This window comes from Pleurodeles waltl, chromosome 7 (assembly GCF_031143425.1).
Source record: "Pleurodeles waltl isolate 20211129_DDA chromosome 7, aPleWal1.hap1.20221129, whole genome shotgun sequence".
Lineage (NCBI taxonomy): Eukaryota > Metazoa > Chordata > Amphibia > Caudata > Salamandridae > Pleurodeles > Pleurodeles waltl.
In genome coordinates this window covers 1353800274-1353822310 of record NC_090446.1, presented here as the reverse complement: position 1 = coordinate 1353822310, position 22037 = coordinate 1353800274, and the positions used below count along the sequence as shown (strand labels likewise).

The 22037-nt window shown below is 43.3% G+C and overlaps 1 protein-coding gene across 6 annotated transcripts in view; it reads right to left on the bottom strand.

Annotated features, from left to right (window-relative positions):
* Positions 1 to 5152: 5152 nt before the first annotated feature.
* The window catches only part of LOC138246301 (galactoside alpha-(1,2)-fucosyltransferase 2-like), a 142324-nt gene continuing 125439 nt past the window's right edge, over positions 5153 to 22037 (bottom strand). For 5 of the 6 annotated variants that reach the window (XM_069200776.1, XM_069200780.1, XM_069200775.1 and 2 more), the window contains one exon: positions 5153 to 8496. In XM_069200776.1, coding sequence (XP_069056877.1) covers positions 7439 to 8464 — 1026 coding nt within the window. In that variant the 5' untranslated portion in view covers positions 8465 to 8496 and the 3' untranslated portion in view covers positions 5153 to 7438. The remainder of the gene's footprint in view (positions 8497 to 22037) is intronic. The other variant, XM_069200781.1, reaches the window with a different exon arrangement.

The window sequence follows — 22037 nt, the reverse complement described above, 5'->3', positions numbered from 1 at the left end:
TGTGCCCACCCGTCCAGTTGGATCCTGGGTGCTTCTTTAGGACCAGATTACCCTATCATACAACAAAAAGGATATGTTTTGGTTAGTGTTCCCTAACAGATAAAAATACCTATCTCTGATATGATCCAACCTAGAGAGAGAACATATAAAATGGAGTATGAGATTTGTCACTTCAAAGGATAGAGGTTCAGAAAATTCATGCAAAATTCACACTACACACAACAAGGCACCAAAGGTCACCAACATGTGATTGGTGGTATTACATGTAGTAGACAGGCAAGTACCCACACGTATAGAACCTGAGGAAACACAGTACACATTGACAAACAACATAAATTATGTAAGGGACCCGTGGTCATCATATCCCTTTTTTGTGAGGGTAGGGGGTCTTACCCTTTGGAATATATCTCTTGGGCCCCTTAGGTCATGAGCAGGAAAATGCGAACAGCTGCAAAAGAACTGTAGATATGGAAAATAGAAATGCTTGAAAATAAGTAATGTGTGACCCATGGTGTCAGGGGAACCATTTTAGTCAGAAATGCATCAAGTACTCACGGGTCCTACGCATTGCGCGGCTGCGACCTGCAGTTGCAACCGTGTCTGACCCCTAAATATTTTCTATGCTATTGCTCAAACCCTTTACATTGGTACCTAAGTAGTAGTAGAGTGCAAGGATTCTTCTCCATTTGGTGCAAACTGGCATGACTGGGTTGTCAACCCTGCCTTTACTCTGGAAAAGAAACACAAAATTCATGATGCCCCCATTTTTGCAGCTCCAACACTTGGGGTCTGATTTCTAGTTTGGCATATTGGGTTACTCCATCACAAACGTGACGGCTATCCCATCTGCCATTTTATCATTCCATGAATTCCAATAATTTGAATATGTACATTTCTTTTATAAATACTATTTTTAAGGACCACAGACTATGAACACCATATCTAGCAATTTTATTTTTTATTAATAATAAGCACATCTAATTAATAGCTATAATAAACTATATTAGGTGTTATGTTAAGTCATTGTGAGTGGCCTTGTGTGTGGTGCTAGACTTCCTCCAAAGCTGAGCTAAAGTACATTTACTTCTATTTTGTTACCTTTAGGTCAGCAATACCCTAGAAGTGTAGTTTCATTATAGCTATATATTTAGTTGTTTGGGGGTGAGTGTTTGTAGTAGCCTGCTCCTCCATACCCCCTCCCTACTGTTCTCTAACCCCCTCCCATTTTGTAGGTGATTTTCCCAATTTTCCCACCACTTATTCAATCTCTCCCACATTTACTACTAAGTAATAAACTGATATGTGTGGAGATCTCCCTGTAGAAAAGGTAGAAGACATGGAGGTAGAACGTTCCACTCACAGATTTGTGAATTACATTTTGTAGTAAGTTAGGAGTACTAATGTAGTACTACTTTATGTACTGCAAACCGCAGTTTGTGAATCACAAGTTAGAATTGACATCTTCACTTTATTGCTCCTCTTGGACTTCGTTGCAAAATTATTTTTTGTTGGCTCTAGGACTTTACTGCTAACCAGTACCAAAGTGTTTGTGCTCTTTCCTTAAAACATGGTGTAATTGGCCTACACCTGACTGGTACATTTAATTAGCCAATAAGTCCCTAGTAAATAGTACCAAGGGCCTGTAAATTAAATACTACTGCTGGGTCTGCAGCACTCGTTGGAACACACAAAAATAGCCCTTGAAAACATGTCTCAGACCTGCCCCTTAAGTGCAATTTTAAACTGCCATTTCCCCTTGGCTAATAAACTGTTTGCTAGATCTAAATCTTCCTTTTTTAATAATTTTAAGGCAGACCTAATGTATGACCTAAAAGCTCAGAGCGTACATGGTAGTTAAAAAGTAGGACATGTGTTTACATTTTACACGTCCCAACAATGAAAAACTGCCAGTCGTTTTTTTGTGTTGTAGGGCCTATGTCACAGATGGCAAACACTGGATTTATTAAGTGCTAACTCCAGATTGGGCACACATAGAGATTTGTTGCTTGCACTCAAATAAATTGTACTTTACAATCCCCTTTAATGATAAATTCAGATTCTAAGTCACAATTCTGAAAGTTTTAGAAACTTGGCATATTCTTGTCCCAATCAACTGTGCCTTCGGCCAGTGTCCTGGGTCACATGACTGTGAATGGCTCTGCTGTTGAGGTTTGTGTATTACTTCCAGGCAGTGACAGAAAAGGGGGCTTAGGTGTGTAGAGGATGGCCTAGCCCATCTTGACAGGCTGACTGAGCAGGAGCTGCACACATACTCACTCACACTGCAAAGGGCTTTGCCTACAGCACACACCAGGGAAGTTGAAACCAAGCGTGCCTACCTTTTGTCACTCCAGACAGTTTGGAGCCTCGACCAGGAAAATAAGAGGAACGTTCCAGATCTAATCTTGGGGGTAGGTATGGGAATCGCCTACACAAATGCTGGCATCCATTGTAATATTGGAGTTCAAGAGCACCTCATCAGAACCCCTGTGAAAGATTCAGGACTGCCTTGCTGCCAGAGGGCTGCCCTGCTGTTTGAAGGACTTTCTTTTTGGTTGAAGAAGAAAAACCAGACCTATGTGCCCTGACCCTAGGCTACCTAGAGTGACTCCAAGGGTCAGTTGTCTGAACTCCTGAGTGAGTTACACCTTAAGAGGCCTCCCTGCAACTGCCAAGAAGAATATTTGCACCTGGACCTACCTGGGCCTGCCTGAGCCCTGCTGCTTGCCTCTGCTGGAGTGGGTCTTGATCCACAAGAGGTACACCCCTGGTCCTGAGCCCTTGGTTGGCATCAGTGGAAGCTCCACCAGAGAAGAAGGGGACCATTCATGACAAAACTATGCTATCTATGATGATCACCAATGTGAAGTACAGTTATACCTGCTCTTTGTGCCATCATCGACTACCTGTGATGACTGCAAATGCAAAGCTCCAATGATGACTGGAACCCCATACTACAGTGATGACTGTCTATGATGCTCGACCTGCTCTATAGGCCAAAACTCTCCGCCTCATGGACTTCTCCAACATGAGTGGAAATCTTTGCGCCAGACTTTAAGGTAACTCTTCAGCAGGACTATACTGGTCCCCTGTATCATCTGACCCATGCTCCACTACATTTAGCCTGAACTTGTGATTTTCCCAGGTCTGATAACTGTGAGTGGCACCTTCATGACTCTATTGTTACCTAAAACTTTAAAACGTAATATCTCCAACACTACTGGTTGGATAATGTACATTTTGGTATCATTTTGTTCATTTTTTGTATTATTTTATTTATTAAAATGTACTCTATTTTTCTAAGTTGGTAATTTTTCTTGTGATGTATTTTCACTTTATTACGATTGGTGTGCTGAAAAAACTCTTTATACATCTCTTCTAGGTTAGGTCTGACTGCTTTGTGACAAACAACCAGTAAACTATGCACAGATTAATTTAGTTACTTTTTGTGGTTCACTTTGACGAGGATTGTGGTTGTTCTCTGTGTGGAGCTTAAAACCATCTCAACCAGTAACCCAATTTCTCACAGCATCCATATGTCTTTAACTAAGATCAGAACTATATAATTCTCCCACTAACTTTTCATCAAAAGCACAAGCTTATTAGGCTCCAATTATGTTTATTTCTATTATTGGTTCTTTTATAGGGGTGGAAAGAAGCAGGGCTGAGGCAGGAACTTAACATGTCACATTTGATCTGCAGAGGCTGAATCAGTGATGCACAGCTTATGATCTTGTCAATGTGACAAAGTCCTCAGTAATTTGACACAAATGTTTACCCTGCTGGAAGGATCTTTTAGCCGTAAATTCTACTTAAATATTTTGAATTATATACCAGATTATACTCACCTAACCATGTAGATATTTTCTGTCTCATGCTTGCATTTCCATTTTTTCTGTCAGATTATCGTTCTGGCAGCTTCTGTACTACAAGCGACAGAAGTAACCTTGTTTCTTTGACATAGTGTTCGTGTAGATGCTTTAATTAATCAAGTGAAAAAAGTGTATTTTCTTACCTCCTTTATACTCTTCACATCAGGAAGACAAATGCTCCATCTCTGACCATATATAAAACAACATAACACATCTCCTTCCTGAGAAAGAACAAAAACTTAATTGTCCAACACCACCCCTACCATGGTGCCAAAACGCAAATTAAATCTTCCCATGACACCTCCCTGGCCACTGCCCCCTTTTTACCTACTTGTTTCTTTCCTAAAACCATACTGGTGTCTCTCTTTACATGATACAAGTCAACATAATGCAAAAAAGCAAAATATCTGTTTCCAAGTTGGGTATGAGCCAACTGAGTTTATTTCAATCACTCACTCCTCCGCTGAGACCTTAGAATTAGAATTCCCGATTCAATGGCTGAGCAACTCCGCTGAAATAGTTGGGGTAATTCTACATAATTATGACTTAGCAGTAGACAAATTATGATGGGAAAGTGTGCAGATTTTACTACACTTATCACTGATTGCCCCTCCTAGATTCCTTTATTTGTTCTTAAACATTCCCATAATTCTGAACAATAGCCTTTTTTGAGTCCCTCTAAGCCCTCCTCATCAGGCTTGTTTGGGCAGGCAAACAGCCATAAATTTGATGTTAAACTGATTCCACCTTACAACAGATGTGAGTTTGAGAGAGACATACTATACGGTGGCACAGGGCCACATTATTAGACATTGGTATCACACAGACAAGAGACTATAGTATGCTATTCCAGCGAAGTAACAAACAGAAAATACTCACTTGGAATCCCTATTACCAACGGGCCTTCCTCGCCCTAGAGGCAATATTCTCACTATGGCAATCAAGTGCTGGTCATAGAGAGCTCTGGTACAGGAGGTAGGGCTTTCTCCTTCCTATACTCATCTGCTCTAAGACTGGCCAAAAACACCCTTTTACCTCTAGAAATGGAGAGCAAGGCAAAGCAGATATTAATGAATGCTGACCTAACAGAAATTGCAAGTTGATGGAACCTTTATGTCATTAGAACAAATCAGGTTTCGCACCACTTTGCAACACACACATTTCTGGGCAAATCAAGGTTCAGGCTGCATTCTGTTGGATCTTTAGTTCCGGTCCTAGGCTGTCACAGCAATAAATACAACAATGTAAAGCACACTTGGTCCAACAAAGATCACAGAATATTGGATTTGCAAACAATGAAGTTTTTATTAAAAGATTATCAAAGTTACAAATTCAAATCATCAAATTATATGTAAGTCAATAGCCAATAACTATCGCCACCTCAGGTGTGGCATTAGCATGGTGCAACAAGTAGAAATACTTTTATTTCTCCTCGATTTTGCTTTGTCTATGTGTGCTACATTCTGCAGCACAGATAGAAAGAGCAAAACAGCATCAATAATTGTTTATGTGCAGGAAGGTATTTCTTCCGGCACATAGACAATGATTAAATAATGACTATTTGCTACTTCTATGTGTGCTGCGTTCAGGGACACTATACTGCACATAAACAATCATTCCCTGCAACACAGGTGCCCTTTCACTATGGTGCAAGGGCGTCTGCGTTGGCGCTAGGCAGCTGTTTTTAGCTCCAGAGCTAGGCAAACACAGGGGTGCACTGTATTTTCGTAAATACGGTGCATCCTTGCATTTGTGAAGTGACACAGCTCAGCACTGCCAATTTTGGAACTGTGCCACTTTCTTGTAAATGAGGCCCTCAGTTTTTCCACGAAGGGAAATCTCTATTGAACTAAGCTAGGGAAGATCAGGAACGTTTTGGGAGAAGTCAGGAAGAAGGTGTCAGCTGGAAAGTCTCTGAAAGGTAAGATATATAAATCAAATAAAGCTTTGTCTAGCAAGTGGGAAAAGCATGTGCCCATGAGTCGATTGAACTCCAGGCAAGGGAAATTGCATTTGCTCTATTGGAAGCTAGAAGGAAATATCTATCTAAAATGCTACAAACATTTTTTTTTTAAATTAAGAACAACTAATCAGTCAAGTGAAGAGAGAGAAGATATAGTTCCCATCTCATTAGGATCGCACAAATATGCTTCGACTGTGATCTACAAACTACCAAAGACATATAGGCTCTCATTATGACATTGGCGATGTACTGACCACCACTATTAAAGTGGTGGTCACGCTGCCAACAGGCTGGTGGTAATTACCGCCAAATTATGACCATGGCGGTGAGACCTCCCATACACAGCCAATGTGCCACACCAACCTGCTGTTTTTTTTCGTATGCAGCTTGTCAACATTAGGTTGGAGAGAGCGAGCAAGGGACTAGTTCTCCTAGTGTGATTTTCGGGAGCTAGAAAGCCTCCTGGTGAGATTTCTCAGTGCGGGCAGTCGCTGCAGGTCATGATTGTTCACGTTGAGAAAGCTACAGCTTGAGTAGAAAATCTACTTGAGGGGAAGAAATAAGCAGCATACTGTGACGCACCGTGTGGTGCAGTCCGTGCTGTCACAAGCTTCCGGTGCTAGAAATCAGCGCAAGAAGCGCAACATGCCTGAATTCTGCCCACTCACGGAACTCCGCCGAATCTCACTGACCTTTTACGTAACTCTGCGGTATTCCGTGGACTGCAACTCTGTGAGTTCCACCCAGGACTACATGATATGCCCTAGGAAACACTATTTATAAACAATTTTAGTACATTTTGGCCCGTTTGAGGTGAAAATAAAATTAATTTTGGTGAACTCCGCATTCAGCAGATGTGTAAATTTGTGGAAAATCCACAATTATGTGTACAACACAACAGTTGCAATATTACATAATTCCAGTGGCCCTTCCCAAAAGTGGCAGCACATCTCTATCATATATCAATGAACATGTTCAGTGGACATAGCTCCCTGCACTTAATCTAAGAAGGCAAATTTAGCTCAAAGCTAACTGTCACATATATCACAACAAAATACATTTGACATTAACAACAAGACAAGGTCAGCAACAGACTAGGACAAAAATTAAGTACGGGCACCAAATAAAACTGCCCTCTTTAGCGAAGAAGTTAGTTTAAAGTCGTAACATCAGGGAAATCAACAGTAAAAAACTGGTCTATTTGGCCATAAAACTCGCCCCAGCTGTAAAGAAACAAACACACAGAGTGATCTGTCAGACCAGCTCATCTTGCACTGCTTGATTGCCCTATCGGCGAGTCCGGCTCTGAACAAGACCACTAAATATTTCCATGCATGATGCTTGTCTTTTATACCTGAAGAAAAACGCCTCTACAGTGGATCTATGGTCCCTCGCTCTACTTTTAAAAATATAAACAGACAATTTTTTATTCAACTTTATTTCTGTTCTTCAAGTAATGATCTTTTTAGATTTCTCTGCTTTAATTGAATGTTATGCCAATGTTGTCTCCTATGCCCTACAGTGTCCACCTTGATTACAGTGTGTTCTCATTGCGAATAGATGGATTGCCTTGGTATGTATGATTAGGAGGTCACCATTTAAATTATTTGTTCAATGAAATAAGAGGTGAAAGGTCAGCAGGAATTCCAATCCATTCAGGAAGGAAAGAAGCCTCATAACGGAATAGTTCGAGGTATGGTGAATCGGGCAAGGTGAAATTAGTTAGGTAGACAGTCTCCCCACCAGCGAGGTAAGCTGTCCAGTAACCAAAGGTGCCAATGGTCATGATAGTGTGATTACAGTGGGCAAGAATTGCAAAGTCCCTTTTGGGTTGTGCCTCATTACCATCACCAGAGAAGTAGACATCGCCTTTGGAGGCATCAATGTTCACTTTGCACCACTTCATATCATTACTGGCCACCACAAAGATTGTTTTTTGGTACTTACTCCTGAAATAAGCCATGGCCTTGTCCATGTATCCCTTATCTGCTACCACACCTTTTCTGTCCCTCTGCATGACCACAACATAATCTCCCCTACGAACGTGCACCCCGACATAGGTCACATTCTTCTGTGAACCCCGTAGTTTCTCCAAGTACTCATTAACTTCCTTGTTGATAGAATCATGAAAGGTGAATTCTCTGCGGATCTCATCTCGGATGTGGTGATAGAAGGTCCATGAATTAGGACAACCGGTGAACATTATATACTTCCCTTCAATGTGCTCATATCTCTCCGACATCCAGTCTTGGACCCAAATATTCTTCCAAGGAATATGCTTTTCTTCAGTGACACTCAAGTGTGGAAGATTGATCTTAAAAATGGGGCCTAGCATGCGAACCATGTCTGGCACTATCCAGGCCCTCTTGCCATGCAATTTTGCTAAAGCATACAAAGTTGCGTACTCGCCCATTTGGTTACCCAAGCGGTTATTAGCATTTACAGTCCATACCCCATCGAAAAACTCCCTACTGAGATTTGGGACATGAATGACGTCAAGTCCTCGACTGCTGATGTTTCTTGACAAGCCTTGGAGCTGAAAGAAGTAACAGGATGTAATACAGAGTCCAAGCAGAAATCCAACCACCACAAAACAGCTATGGGGGCAATATGGTCTTTTCAATTTCATGTTTCTTCCACCTGTGGTTCTTCAGTTGCTGCCTTACAAGAAAAAGGAAAAAAAGGAAGTTTAATCTCATAGTTATAGTGTGGCAAACACACATTCATGTTATACAGTCATATGAGCAGAGAAATCATTTCACACTTTCTTCATCCAAGTAGCACAATGGCATGCTCTGCCAAGCAAGTACTCAGGACAAATACAGATTTGCTATTGGATGGGGAGAGAGCATTTCATCAGGATATCCTATGGATGCTACCAAAAAAGAAATTGGGCATCACAATCGTATGCTTAGTTAACAACTGGGAGCAGGAGAGATATGAGTGAAAACCTCCTGGATATGCATGGTTTCAGAGGTATCCACAAAGCCTATATCATTCCCTCCACTAAGTAATAAGGATAATCACCATAAACTTTGTTAATGGACTGCAACTCTCCCGCAGACATTGCATATCACTCAAAGAAAAAAAAAACATGAACTCAGTTTAATTTCATAACTGCTAACTGTTTTCCACATTCTGCAATTGGTTTCTAGTGGTTGATCATTCGAACATTTAAACTTCAATAACTGCTTTTCCTAATTTTTATTGTCTGCGTTATATCGTTTATTATAACCATGCACGTTTAAGAACCACAGACAGAGGAAACATAATGGCTGTCTCCGTGGATGGATCAGCCAGGATTTTTAGAATCACCATCTAAATTATGAAAATGGAGCAAATGTACTAACATTTATCCGACCAGACTTTAAGAAAGGCGTGACCAAAAATACTGATTCATAGAATAAGCAATGCACCCGTAATGTGAATAATCAGCATCTCCATATAACACGATAGTCTAAAAAGAGGTAAATGTTTAGTCGTAATAAGCTTATTACGTAGAAGAAAGCTGCTTGCATGAAGCAATTAATAGGATAGCCTTTTGAATGAAAAGAACGATTAAATATATCAACATTGTGGAAAAATAATAATATCCCTTTAATTATATGGGATTTCTGAAGCAAATTCACAAAATGAAGTGCAGGCGCGTTAGCGGCATTTTAGTAATGCCAAACAGCACATCTAAGGTAGGAAAAAATCGTTATGAAGGATGTAAGATTTTTGTAAAAATGTGGTACTTAATTTCAAATTTGTAAAAAAAATCGACATCAAAGGGAAGCATAACATTGGCTATTTAAAACGCCAAGATTATTTAAGCAGACTAACTATGTGTTATAGTATTCGAGATTTGTTGATGACAGACCAAAAAAAGGATTTTAACTTTTATCAACAAGTTATATGCAAATACAATTAAGAACCATAGTAGCAAGGTGCTGCCTCATATTTCGGGTTCTTATATTAAATATCCGTATTAGAATTAAAAGTCAAATCCTATGCAATTCAGCATGATGCTAACAGTTAGGGCCAGATTTAACCAAAAATGATCGTGTGCGGTGCTGCGCCAAATTTGGCAGCGTCACGTACCATAATTTTCAAAACGCAGGGATGCACCATGTTTACTAGAATATGTCGCACCCCTGTGTTTCCCCCAGCGCTGTGGCTAAATTTGTTGCTGTGCGCCAACATAGCAACCCTTGCACCATAGTGCAAGGATGGCTGCATTGAGGGGGAGATTGTTTTTGTGCAGGAAGGAACACCTTCCTGCACAAAAACAATCTTAAATGGCGATTTGCTCTTTCTATGTGTACTGCACATTGAGGCACACATAGAAAGAACAAAAAACAAGAAGAAATGAAAGCATTCCTCCTCGTTGCACCATGCTAATGCGACCCCGGGGGGCATCAAATTGCAATGGGTGTTGCTGTGGCATGCCCACAGCAACACCTATTGCACGCCTCTTCCTCACAAAGTGCTGTATGTGAAGGGGAAATATTTACACTGTGGTGTTAAGCCACAATAATTGGCTTAATGCCACCTTGTAAATACGGAGCAGAGCAGAGAAAAGTGGTGCTCTGGTGGTGGTAGGGGCTCTTAAATATGCCCCTTAGTGTTTAGGACATTATAACATCTGGTAAGGCATTGGACATAATTATAAAATCTTAGACCCTGGTGCAACTCATGTGATCCAAATCCCAATTGATTACCAGTGGCGTGCTATCTATTGTGCTGACTGCTTCTTTACTGCCATTTTACCAGAACTAAGGAATGGTTTTATTTTACATCTACCTCCCAAACAGGGTATTATATAATCACTTATTTGAACTAACTGAAATTGGCACTAAGGCCTATATTTATGAAAAATTATGCACAATGCGGGCTAACCCCCTTCCCTAATGCCATCCGTGCGCCATATTTATAAAATGATGCACAATGGCGCTAAAGAATAGCCGGTGATGGGCTAGTGGGTCAGAAATGATGCTAGGCTGGTTAGCGACGAAATATCTGCAGCTAATCAGCCTAGTGCCACATTTTAACACCCAGTCAGCCAAAAAATGACTCTTGTCTAAGTTTAGAAAGGAGTGACCAGTGTCCCCTGGGCAAGCCCTACATACCCAGTGCCAGGCAGGGGGGGCATGTAAGGGACCCCCAATGGCACATCACCAAAAGAAATATACTCACTGTTAGACCTGACAGCCTTAGGATGGTCATCCCCCAACTTTTTGCCTACCTCCCTCCACTTTTCTGACGCTGCTGGCTTTAGGACTCTGCACACTTTACAACAGCTAATCGGTGCTAAAGTGCATATGCTCTCTCCCTTAAACATGGTTCATATCCAATTGGCATATTTGATCTACTTGTAAGTCCCTAGTAAAGTGCACTACATGTGCCCAGGGCCTGTAGATTGAATACCACTAGTGGGCGTGCAGCACTGGTTGTGCCACCAACATAAGGAGCCCCTTAACCATGTCTCAGGCCTGCCATTGCAAGGCCTGTGCGTGCAGTTTCACTGCCACTTCGACTTGGCATTTTAAAGTACTTGCCAAGCCTTAAACACCCCTTTTTCTACATATAAGTCACCCCTAAGGTAGGCCCTAGGTAACCCATAGGGCATAGAGCTGTGTAGGTAAAAGGCAGGACATATACCTGTGTGTTTTATATGTCCTAGTAGTGGAAAACTCCTAAATGTGTTTTCCACTATTGTGAGGCCTGCTCCTTTCATAGGATAGCATTGGGGCTACCCTCATATACTGTTTGAGTGGTAGATTCTGATCAGAAAGGGGTAAATATGTCTTGTTTAGTATGGTCGCAATGGTAGTAGAAAATCCTGCTTATTGGTGAGGTTTGATTTTATATTACTATTTTAGAAATGCCACTTCTAGAAAGTGAGCATTTCTTTGCACTTAAAATCGATTTCAAAGGCTAGTGGTCTGCGCTCACACAATGGACTACCCAACACCCTACTGGGACCCTGCCAGACAGACCCGTACTGAAAGGGGACCTTGTGCACTTCAAAACTACTCTTTGAAGTCTCCCCCACTTCAAAGGCATTTGGGGTATTTAAGCTGAGTCCCTGACCCCACCAACTCAGACACTTCTGGACCAGATCCTGCAACCTGTCAAAAGGAACTGCCTGGCTGCCCAAAGGACTCACCCAGACTGCTTTGCTGTGAAGGCCTGCTGCTTTGCTGTTGCCCTGCTGCCTTGCTGGCCTCTGACTTTGCTGAGAAGTGCTCTCCAAGGGGGTTTGGATTGAGCTTGCCTCTTGTTCCTGAAGTCTCAGGGCCCAAAAAACTTCCTCTCTTCAAGGAAACTCCATGTGTGGCGAACATCAATGCACAGCCTGCCGGAAACGACACACAGGCTGCCCTGCGACGAGAAAATCACTGCATCTCCGAACCGGAACGACTCAGCCTGGCTCCCCGAGTTGAGATAGACGCAGCGCCTGCATTGTGAAAGGAACTTCAATGCATAGCCATATTGGATCGATGCACAGCTGAGCCAGAATGACGCTGCCCAACTTCCTGAGTGAAGAATCAACGCAGCGCCTGCTGTGCAACAGAAACTCCAACGCATCGGCCACCGGATTGACGCAGCGCCTGTGACTTTGTCCTGCATGCCCAAGATTTCCAGGTATCATCCCTGGGCATCAAAAGACCCCTCATCACAGTGAGGATCCAAGTCTGCGTGCCAGAAATCGATGCAAAACCCTTGCTGCGTGGGAAGAAACGACGCATCATCTGTGCCGCGTCGGGAAATCCAATGCACACCTTCCTTTTTCCACGCATTTCCTCCTCTGCGGTCTCTGTGCGTGTTTTTTGTATGCAAACCAGGTACTTTGTGTACACAAGAGACAATTGTTGATTCTTAAAGACTTAAGCATCTTCTTAACAGTGCAAAAGTGTGCTTATCAAATCCTGATAGTTTTGACCTTAATTTAATCAGATAAATAGCTTATATTTTTCTAAACCTGTGTGGTGTATTTTTTGGGTGTTTTAACTGTGTTATCGCATGATTTATTGCTCAAATAGTTTACACATTGCCTTCTAAGCTAAGCTTGACTGCTCAGTGCCAAGTTACCAGAGGGTGGGCACATGATAATTTGGATTGTGTGTGATTTACCCTGACTAGGTTTGTGATTCCTACTCTGCCAACTAAAGACCCCATTTCTAACACCCACCTGAACTTACCTGGGAGGAGGTCCCCCCTCCTGTAGGTTCCCCTGCTGTTGCTGGAGCTTGGTGTGGGCATCTTTGTGCCCATTCCTTGGTGTTTCCCCATGGAAATAGGCCTACCTGCACTTTAACGTCTGGTCTGATGAGGCATTTAATTATGGCGCTAAGCAGGCTTAGCGCCATTATTTAGGCCCATCTCCCAGTTGCACATCATTTCTGCATCAGGAGTTAAATACATCGCTAGGGGGTTAGTGTCATTTTTATGAAGGGAACACCTACTTTGCATCTCATTGATATTTTGATGCTAGACGGGTCTAGCGTCAAAATATACATATGGAGTTAAGTTAGCGCTGCTTTAACATAAAAAAATAACGCTAATGTGACACTAACTTTTCATAACTACGGGCCCAAGTTTTGTGCAGAGATGCTTTTTGATGGAATGCAAAGACTGCGGACAGAGAATAAACTCAACCAAACGACGGAATGACCGATAGCATTCTAGCTGTACCAGCATCAATTCACAAAGTCATCCACATTCACTAAGTATTACATGACTGCTTTAACAATTTTAAAATAGCATTTGAAAGTGAGAATAGAGCTACTTTTTGATGTAAGCAAGCAAGATGGGCGACTCCTCCTCTGTTGTAAATAAAGCTCTACATCAGGGGCAGTCACTCCTTAACAGTGGAGGGGTGTCATCCCACCTGCTGCGAGTGCAGCAGGCAAACACAAATAAAATGGCATATTTAATGCCATTTTATTTTGCCCTCACGCTTGCACTGTGTACAGCGTGAGTGTGAGGGAATAGGGCGGGCTGAATCCTGCAGTTGCAGGAACACTGCTGCCCCTTACAGTGCACGTGTCTGGTTGGCGGGAGGTCTAGCTACAGCCAGCCCGACATGTGCACTGTATACCCAGCAATCCCACAGCTATAAAACAGTCAGGTATTGCTGGCACAGGCTCCCAGCCTCAAAATGAGCAATTGGCTAGCTGCTCCCACCAATCCTGGAACCACTCTCATGCTGACAACAGCAAGAGAGCAGCTCCAGGATTGGTTGGAATCCAGTTCCACTGAGCAATAAGGAAATCCTTCCATTCCTACTAGGGGACACAGGAGAGAAGTGCCGCACCGGGGAATCTGAAATATGGTGAGTTTGGCACCATCGCGCCCTACCATATTTTTAACCTGCAGGCCATCCCTGGCCTATATACTAAAATTGGCTAAGAGTCATACTGAGCACAATTGTTCAGCCTCCTAAAACATCATAATGAATCAGGATTATTTGGATTACTTCTCTCAAACAGTTTTAACAATTGGGGTCAGATTTACAAACATTAGGAATAAGAATTTCCTAATTGCGATTATCAATGAATTGCTAATCCTAATGTATGAAACATTTTATTTTAAGATAGTGATTACTAGTGAGTTTGCAAATCAACCTTCCTTGTGAATATTAATGGGGTAGGTCGCAATTTGTGGCCCACAATGAATTGCCACCATCACAGGGATGGTGGCCTGCTTAGGTCAACAGACCATCATGTCTATGATTGCTTTTTGATTAAGAAAAGTTTTTTTGAAATCCATTTCCCTTAAGGGAAAACAAAATGAAAAATATGTTTTTTACTTGTTTAAGAAGATGCAGTGGTCCCATGGGCCATTCCCTCCTCTTAAACAAACTTCTTTTTACATTCACAAAAGGGAAAGGGTCCTAAAGTGATCCCATTTCATTTGTGAATGGGTTACTACTACAAGTTTGTAATTGGCAAATGATTAGTATTTTGCGACCGGAATTCGGTTGCACAACAATAATTCATACCATTATGATTCGGTTTTGGAAGGGATGCCGCACAAATTGCTATACAGTAACATGTTAATGAATTGAAAGTTGGTTTCTGTACATGAAGAAAAGTTGTTTCTTTATTTTCAGACTTTTATCCAGGTTTTGTGGGAACACACCAATGACCTTGCTTAGATTATATTTTTCCTACTTTCCCTTCATGCAGCACAGCCCCCACATGTCCTCAATGCTTCAAATGCCACAAGCTGAACAAAAAGACTTTCTGTGTATAGGTTGCTGAATCAAGGGTGACTTCTTACTTTAACCACGGTGCTGCCTATGATTCATATATATATTTATGTATATGCATATATATATATATCCATTTATATATGTGTGTGTGAATATATATATATATATATGTATATATATATATATATATATACACACACACACACACACACACACATACAAAACACCCATCAGTAAAGCTACGACTACCAGGCTGCCACTGTAGGAGTGGCTCGTTTTGTCGGGTGCAGCTCCTGGCTTCAGAGACTCAAGACGCATCCACAAAAATACAATACATGTGCTCTCAAAGTAATTTAAAGATGCTTCATGTGATAGAATCCAGCCCCTGCGATGCATTTTGGCACTACACCTTATTCACGCACTATATATATGTAGTCTGAGTTAGAGCATATATGCTTTCCAGGCATCTATAAATGAACACTGCTTGAAACAACCAATCAAAACAAATACATGGAGAGAAGATTTTTTTTTATAGTTGTTTGCTAATTGAATATCCTTTCCAATCAATAAGAAACTGAAAAAGGCCTCATAAAGACATAAATCACAAATTTCATGAAATTCATACTTACTTTGGCCACCCACTAAGAGTGGTACTGGATTGTGGAGTGTGGTAAAATTGTCTTGAATTATTTTAACTCGGAAGTGTGAAAAACTGGTTAGAGTTTCCATGTGAAAGGAAGAAGCAAATGATTAAAGTCCACTAGTTTGAAGCACTGAATGATAAAACACTGGCCATAGAAACAAAGTCTACACTTAGTGGGTGAGGCTTGTAGTGGCAAAAAGGGGTAAAATAGCTTTACATTGTCACGTGTTGGATACAAAGGACTTAATGGGCATCTGCATGTTCCTTTATTCTTTTCTTGAATAGCTGTCGATTTTTACATAACTATTGCATATGTTTAAAAGCAGCTGGTGCCAAGGAGAAATATGTAGAAGAACTGTCAGGGATCTAGGATGACACCATAGCAATAAATCTAAAGGAGAGACTTTTGTACAGCCTTTAATAGTGCTATTATATGAAAATTCAGCAACTGCCAGACAGGATATCCAATCATTTTGTAAGTCATTGTAAAAAAAAACATATTATGTTCTCCAAACACTGATTTACATGCTCTGTTTGCTAGTTAGTTTAGAGATGAAAACCAGAATAAAATGCCAAGTCAATGAGGAGCATCTTACATAGTTATCTTGAAAATCTTGACATATGGTGAGAACCTCAATTAGAGATAATGGAGTGGGAAAGTCTATGTGTTCAAAATATATCTAGCAGAAATAATCAACCATAAAATGAACGGAAAGTAATGCCTTGAATAGGGAAAAATGTGCCATCTTGGAAATGTTATCCATGATGACCGCAGCAATTCTGTACCCTTCAGATGATGATAAATCTACAATAACATTGGTTGATATTGTGTGACATGTTCAGAAGGCACAAGAGACTGTAAACAACTGTAGGAAATGACGACCTTTTGCATTGTGCACCCTATATTGTTGCCTCATTTGTTTTTTACTGCTGCAAAAATATGAGCACTTTACTCCTGCAAACAAGTAGTAAAGTTCAGCGGGGGAAGACTTCAGGGGATGGCTGATGAGGAAGCGTCATCACTGGATCACCTTAGGTCGAAGCCACAGTTTAGATTTCTATGTTTTGACATGGGGCCCGATTTAGATATTGGCAGAGGAGTTACTCTGTCACAATAGTGATGGATATTCCGTCTATAGGATTTAGATTTCCGCGGATGGGATATCCATCACAATGTAACTCATCAGCCAATCTCTAAATCAGGCCCCTAGACACCGAAAAGGAAGACTAAAATCTCCAGTGGGATTAGGCAGAGAGCTGTAGCCGAAGATAGTTTCACATGGTCAGAAACAACTTTGGTGAAGGACTACTGAAAAGAATTTGCTGCTGCGGAGAAGAACATAGTGGAAGAAGTCGCACAGTCAATTCGACCGGTGATACACCTTGGGCAGATGCGCAAGCAGGTTGGTCACGGTTTCTTCCTGTTTCTCAGGGTAGTTTTGCATGGTCCACCAAGACTAGGATAAACGTGTTACGTAAGGTTGTCTTGGGTTCCAAGATTCCTACAAGCTTGAAGCCCACCCTTTCAAAAAGGGAGCCAATGACAGGTAAATGATTGAGGGAAACTATCAGCTTTTTCCCTGTCTTCCCACTGGTCTGGCAGGTTAGGCTTGTCCTACAAAATGGATCTGAGGAGATTCTTATCTGGGGACGATAGATGTGAGAGACAAGCCTGGCATAGGTCTTGTCCTGAGCTAAATGTCCTGCCAGGGGTATCTCATGAGTCAGCACCAGGAAGAAGGCCCTGTAGCATCGGGGGACAACCAATACATGTTGCCCCATGCACAGGTGGCTTAGGCCTACTGCACAGGAGGCCATTCCCCCAGTATATTTAGTGATCTCCAGAGGTATCAATAAATAATAGTCTGGGCTTTAGTTTGCTGCCTCATGCCCTCCAGGGTGGGCAGTCCGTCTGTGCCTTACAGAACTCCTCTCCGGTGGGTCCTCCTTCTCCATGCCATTAAGCAAGCCAAGGCAAGTCACCAAGGGAGGCAATGCCCTTCCTGGTAGGCTCCGGGGCAGCCTCTTCCGGCACCCCATCAACCTGCACTGTGGGACAGTCAGGACTGGTTTCCAAGGCCCCTTGCCCTTCACTCTCTTGGCAACTGTCTGGGTCATTTTTCCAGGCTCCAGACCACCCTGACTCCTCTCCTGGGCTGCCACAGATCTGGTGTTCACTGAGACACACTCAGGCAACCCTAACATTTCCAGGTGTGACCTAAGCTCCACTTCCTTCCAGGCAGTGTGCTCTAGCTTATTCCCCAACAGACAGTCCACAGGCATGAGAGGGACCACAACAACTTTCAGAAGAACTGAGACCCCATCCCCATTTGAGGGGAATCAGAGTCACAAAGTAGTGACTCTCCCAGTTGTCTGCTGCTACAAACTGGCGGAATTTATTGGGAATCACTTGCTCTGAAGACTTCCGATGACGCCTCACAGTAGTCATACTTGCTCCTGTGTCCCTCAGCACCTCTACTTTCTGCCAATTGATGGTGACCCACTGCCTGTATATTGACGTATTGGAAGGCATGTGAGCTTTGGGCACCATCTCCTTATAACTAAGGGGCACTAGGGTAAAGCAACAGATCTCCCCTATACTAACTGGGGCCATTTCCTCCCCAAGCACTAAGCTAGCCAACCCCAGAATTCACCCACCACTGGGGAGACTGTGCCTGCTTGGAGCACTTTAGACCACCCTTGATGTACCCATACTCACTCAAAGCACTTGGGGACAAACCTGCCCATGTTCTTATTGTAGAAGCCTTTCTTCTGGTGGCCAGATTTGGACTGGGGTCTTTCCTCTGAGAATTTTGTTTGTGCTCCCTCTACTCTTTGCCATCACCATCATCCTCTCTTGAGTTAGTCTTCTACCTCTGCACCTCCTCAAAGGCCCTGAGAGCTATCTGGAGATCCAATTTGGTAGCCCTCGTGGCTGCTTTCAGCCCCCTCTGCTTACAGAGTTTCAGCAGCTCAGCCCTGATGAGGGTGTCAAGGGTGCACAGTTACTTCTCCATGGTACAAAAGGGAAAGTAGGACACTTACATTTAGAAAAGGGAGAAAATAGCCAATGGAAAACTAGGATGGAATTAAAAAAAAAAAAAAATCTGATGTTTAATTATTTAGCTGGGATTTTGTGTAACACCAATCACTGTGTGGTGCTACACTAATACAAGTCCTGATCCACACAGATGAATACCAATGTGAGAAATTAGGTTGTTGGTTGACTGGGATGTGAGCCTTGTTCAAACAACAACCACAACAAGTCCCTAATTTAACCTGTGCTTAATCTTGGGTAGCTTTCACAGGCTTAATTTAGAGGCAATGTGTAAAGTATTCATGCAGCACAAAAACAGTAATAAAATGAAAACACAACACAAGAAAAATTTCAAGCTGATTTACAAAAATAGAGTAACTTTTAACACCAAAATGACAAAAATCCAATCAGTGGCCCGATATAGCACCTAAAAGATCATAGCACAAACCGGGGGCATCTAGTAACGGAAGGCTGTCAAAGTTGAAAAATATAGCAACCCGCGATGGAGCGCTTTCTTTTGGACTGAGAAGAAATTCCGAGAAACAAAGTCTGAGAAGTTAAAGTTCAACAGCGGAAGGTTGCAGAAGGTGTCTGAGGAGGGAGCGTTGTCATTGAATGGCCTTGAGGCAAAGCTGCAGTCAAGGTTTCTACATTCAAATTTTGTTGCCAAAATGGAAGTCTAAAATCTCCAGCAGGACGAGGCAGAAGGCTGTGTCCGAAGACAGTTCCACAAGGTTGGATATCCCATTTGTGAAGGACCACTGAAAAGGATTTGCTGCTACGGAAAATAACATAAGCGGGAGAAGGCACAGAGTCAATCCAACCGACGATGAACCATAGGGCAGTTAGGTCCCAGTCTCCTCCTGGTTCTCAGAGACCTGGCCGAAATTTGTTTAAGTCCTCAGATTTGAGATTTGGCAATCTGGGCACCTTTACCACAGCAAACAAGGATCCAGAACTGCTGGGACACCACTTGGGGGCTCAGGTCTCACTCAGGATTGGTCCAGGTGTGGGTACAAGATGGTGGGGGCAGTCAGGTCCCTATGGCTCTAAACAGAAGGCCAGCACACTAGCCCATGGAGTCACTTCGGAAGACCTGGGTGCAGTTAAAGATGTAGGGCTCAACAGCAGGTCTGGCATCTGAGTGATAAGGCAGGCTTCAGGCAGCAAAGCAGTCCTTCCAGTTATAACAGCAGTCTGGCAGGGTGAAGAGCAGGTCACAGCAGCAGGCAGTACTCTAAGGCCCATATTTATACTTTTTTACGCAAATCAGCACTAGCACAGATTTGCATCAAAAGGTTTCCAGCTGGCTAACGCCATTCCAACGTGCCAGCTGGATGCCTTATTTATGGAATGACGTTAGCCGGTGCTGCAGCCTGGTTAGCGTCAAAATAAATGACAGTAACCGGTCAGCGGAGGCGAAGGGAAGACTGGGGGTTGTGCGCCAAAAAATGGTGCAAGTCAGATTAGAGTAAAAAATATAGGCTCTAACCTGACTAGTGCCATTTTTTGATGCACAACCCCAATGGAAATGACTCCTGTCTTAGCAAAGACAGGAGTCATGCCCCCCTGCCCAATGGCCATGCCCAAGGGACTTCTGTCCCCTGGGCATGGCCATTGGGCACAGTGGCATGTAGGGGTGCCCAAATTAGGCCCCCCTATGCCACTTAATAAAAAATTAAAATTATAGGCCCTCATTCCGATTTCGGCGGGCGCCGCCCACCGGGCGGGAACCGCCACTTGGCCGCTCCGCGGTCAAAAGACCGCGGAGGCCATTCTGGCTTTCCCGCTGGGCCGGCGGGCGCCCACCAAAGGAGCGCCCGCCGGCCCAGCGGGAAAGGCCCTGCAACAATGAAGCCGGCTCCAAATGGAGCCGACGGATTTGCAGGGGTGCGACGGGTGCAGTTGCACCCGTCGCGATTTTCACTGTCTGCAACGCAGACAGTGAAAATCTCTCTGGTGCCCTGTTAGGGGGCCCCTGCACTGCCCATGCCAGTGGCATGGGCAGTGCAGGGGCCCCCAGGGGCCCCATGACACCCGTTCCCGCCATCCTGTTCCTGGCGGTAAAAACCGCCAGAAACAGGATGGCGGGAAGGGGGTCGGAATCTCCATGGCGGCGCTGCAAGCCGCGCCGCCATGGAGATTCAGCCCAGCCGGGGGAAATCCGACGGGAAACCGCCGGACCCGGCTAGGCGACCACAGCTTTACAGCCGCGGTCAGAATAGCAAAGGAAGCACCGCCAGCCTGCTGGCGGTGCTTCCGTGGTCGTCGACCATGGCGGTCGATGACCGCCAGGGTCAGAATGACCCCCATAGTTACCTGCACTTACCTGCACTCACCATGGATGTGTCCCCCATCCATGGGTGTCCTCCAGGGGTGTGTGAGGGTGGCAGGGGGTGTCCCTGGGTGCAGGGAAGGGCACCTGTGGACTGCTTCGATGGTCTCCCACCATGGAAATGAGCCCACAGGTCCCTTAACGCCTGCCCTGACCCAGACGTTCAAAAACTGCACAAATCCGTCTGGGCGCCCTGTTTTAAGGCCCGCCGCCTCCTGTGCGTCATTTTGACGCCGGAGGATAAATAAGGCACACATGCCTTAGAGTCCTTTATTGCACAGGAACGCCTACCTTGCATGTCATTAGCGCAAGGTAGGTTTTCACATACAAAAAATGAGACAAACTCCATTACTTTGGTGCTAGACGGGTCTAGCACCAAAGTATAAATATGGAGTTAAGTTTGCGCCAAAATAAATGACGTAAATCCGGCACAAACAGGACATAAATATGGGCCTAAGAGTCCTTCTGCAGGTCCAGTAATATACTAAAGAGTAGGTCTGAAGTTTCTATTTTTATACTCTTCTTCTGGAAGGTGGGAGAAGCTTCTTGAGAGGTCTTTAAAGTCCATGGAATTCCATGACTTACCTGCCCTATCTGCAAGCTGAATGCAGTGATAATGTGGGGTCATTAGACCCTTTGTGTGAAGTCAGGGCACAGGCTATTCAGGTGCTAGTGGGGCTGTGCTCAGCTCTGTCCCCTCCATCCTTCCATGAGATGTCCCATTGTGGCACACCTAATTCCTCTATTGTGTGACTGTCTGGGAGGAATTCACAAAGGCCCACTGTCAGCTATACCTAGTCATGTGACCCAAGACAGGCTGCAGGCACAAAGGGCTAAGGGCAGGAAAATGCCAGAAAAGTGTAATTTTCAAAATTGTAATGAAAAATCCAACTTTACCATTAATTACAATATTGTAGCCACTAATCATGACTTAGCTACCTGCTCCTCATTAGAACTACAGCTTATTAAATTTAATAAGTGATCT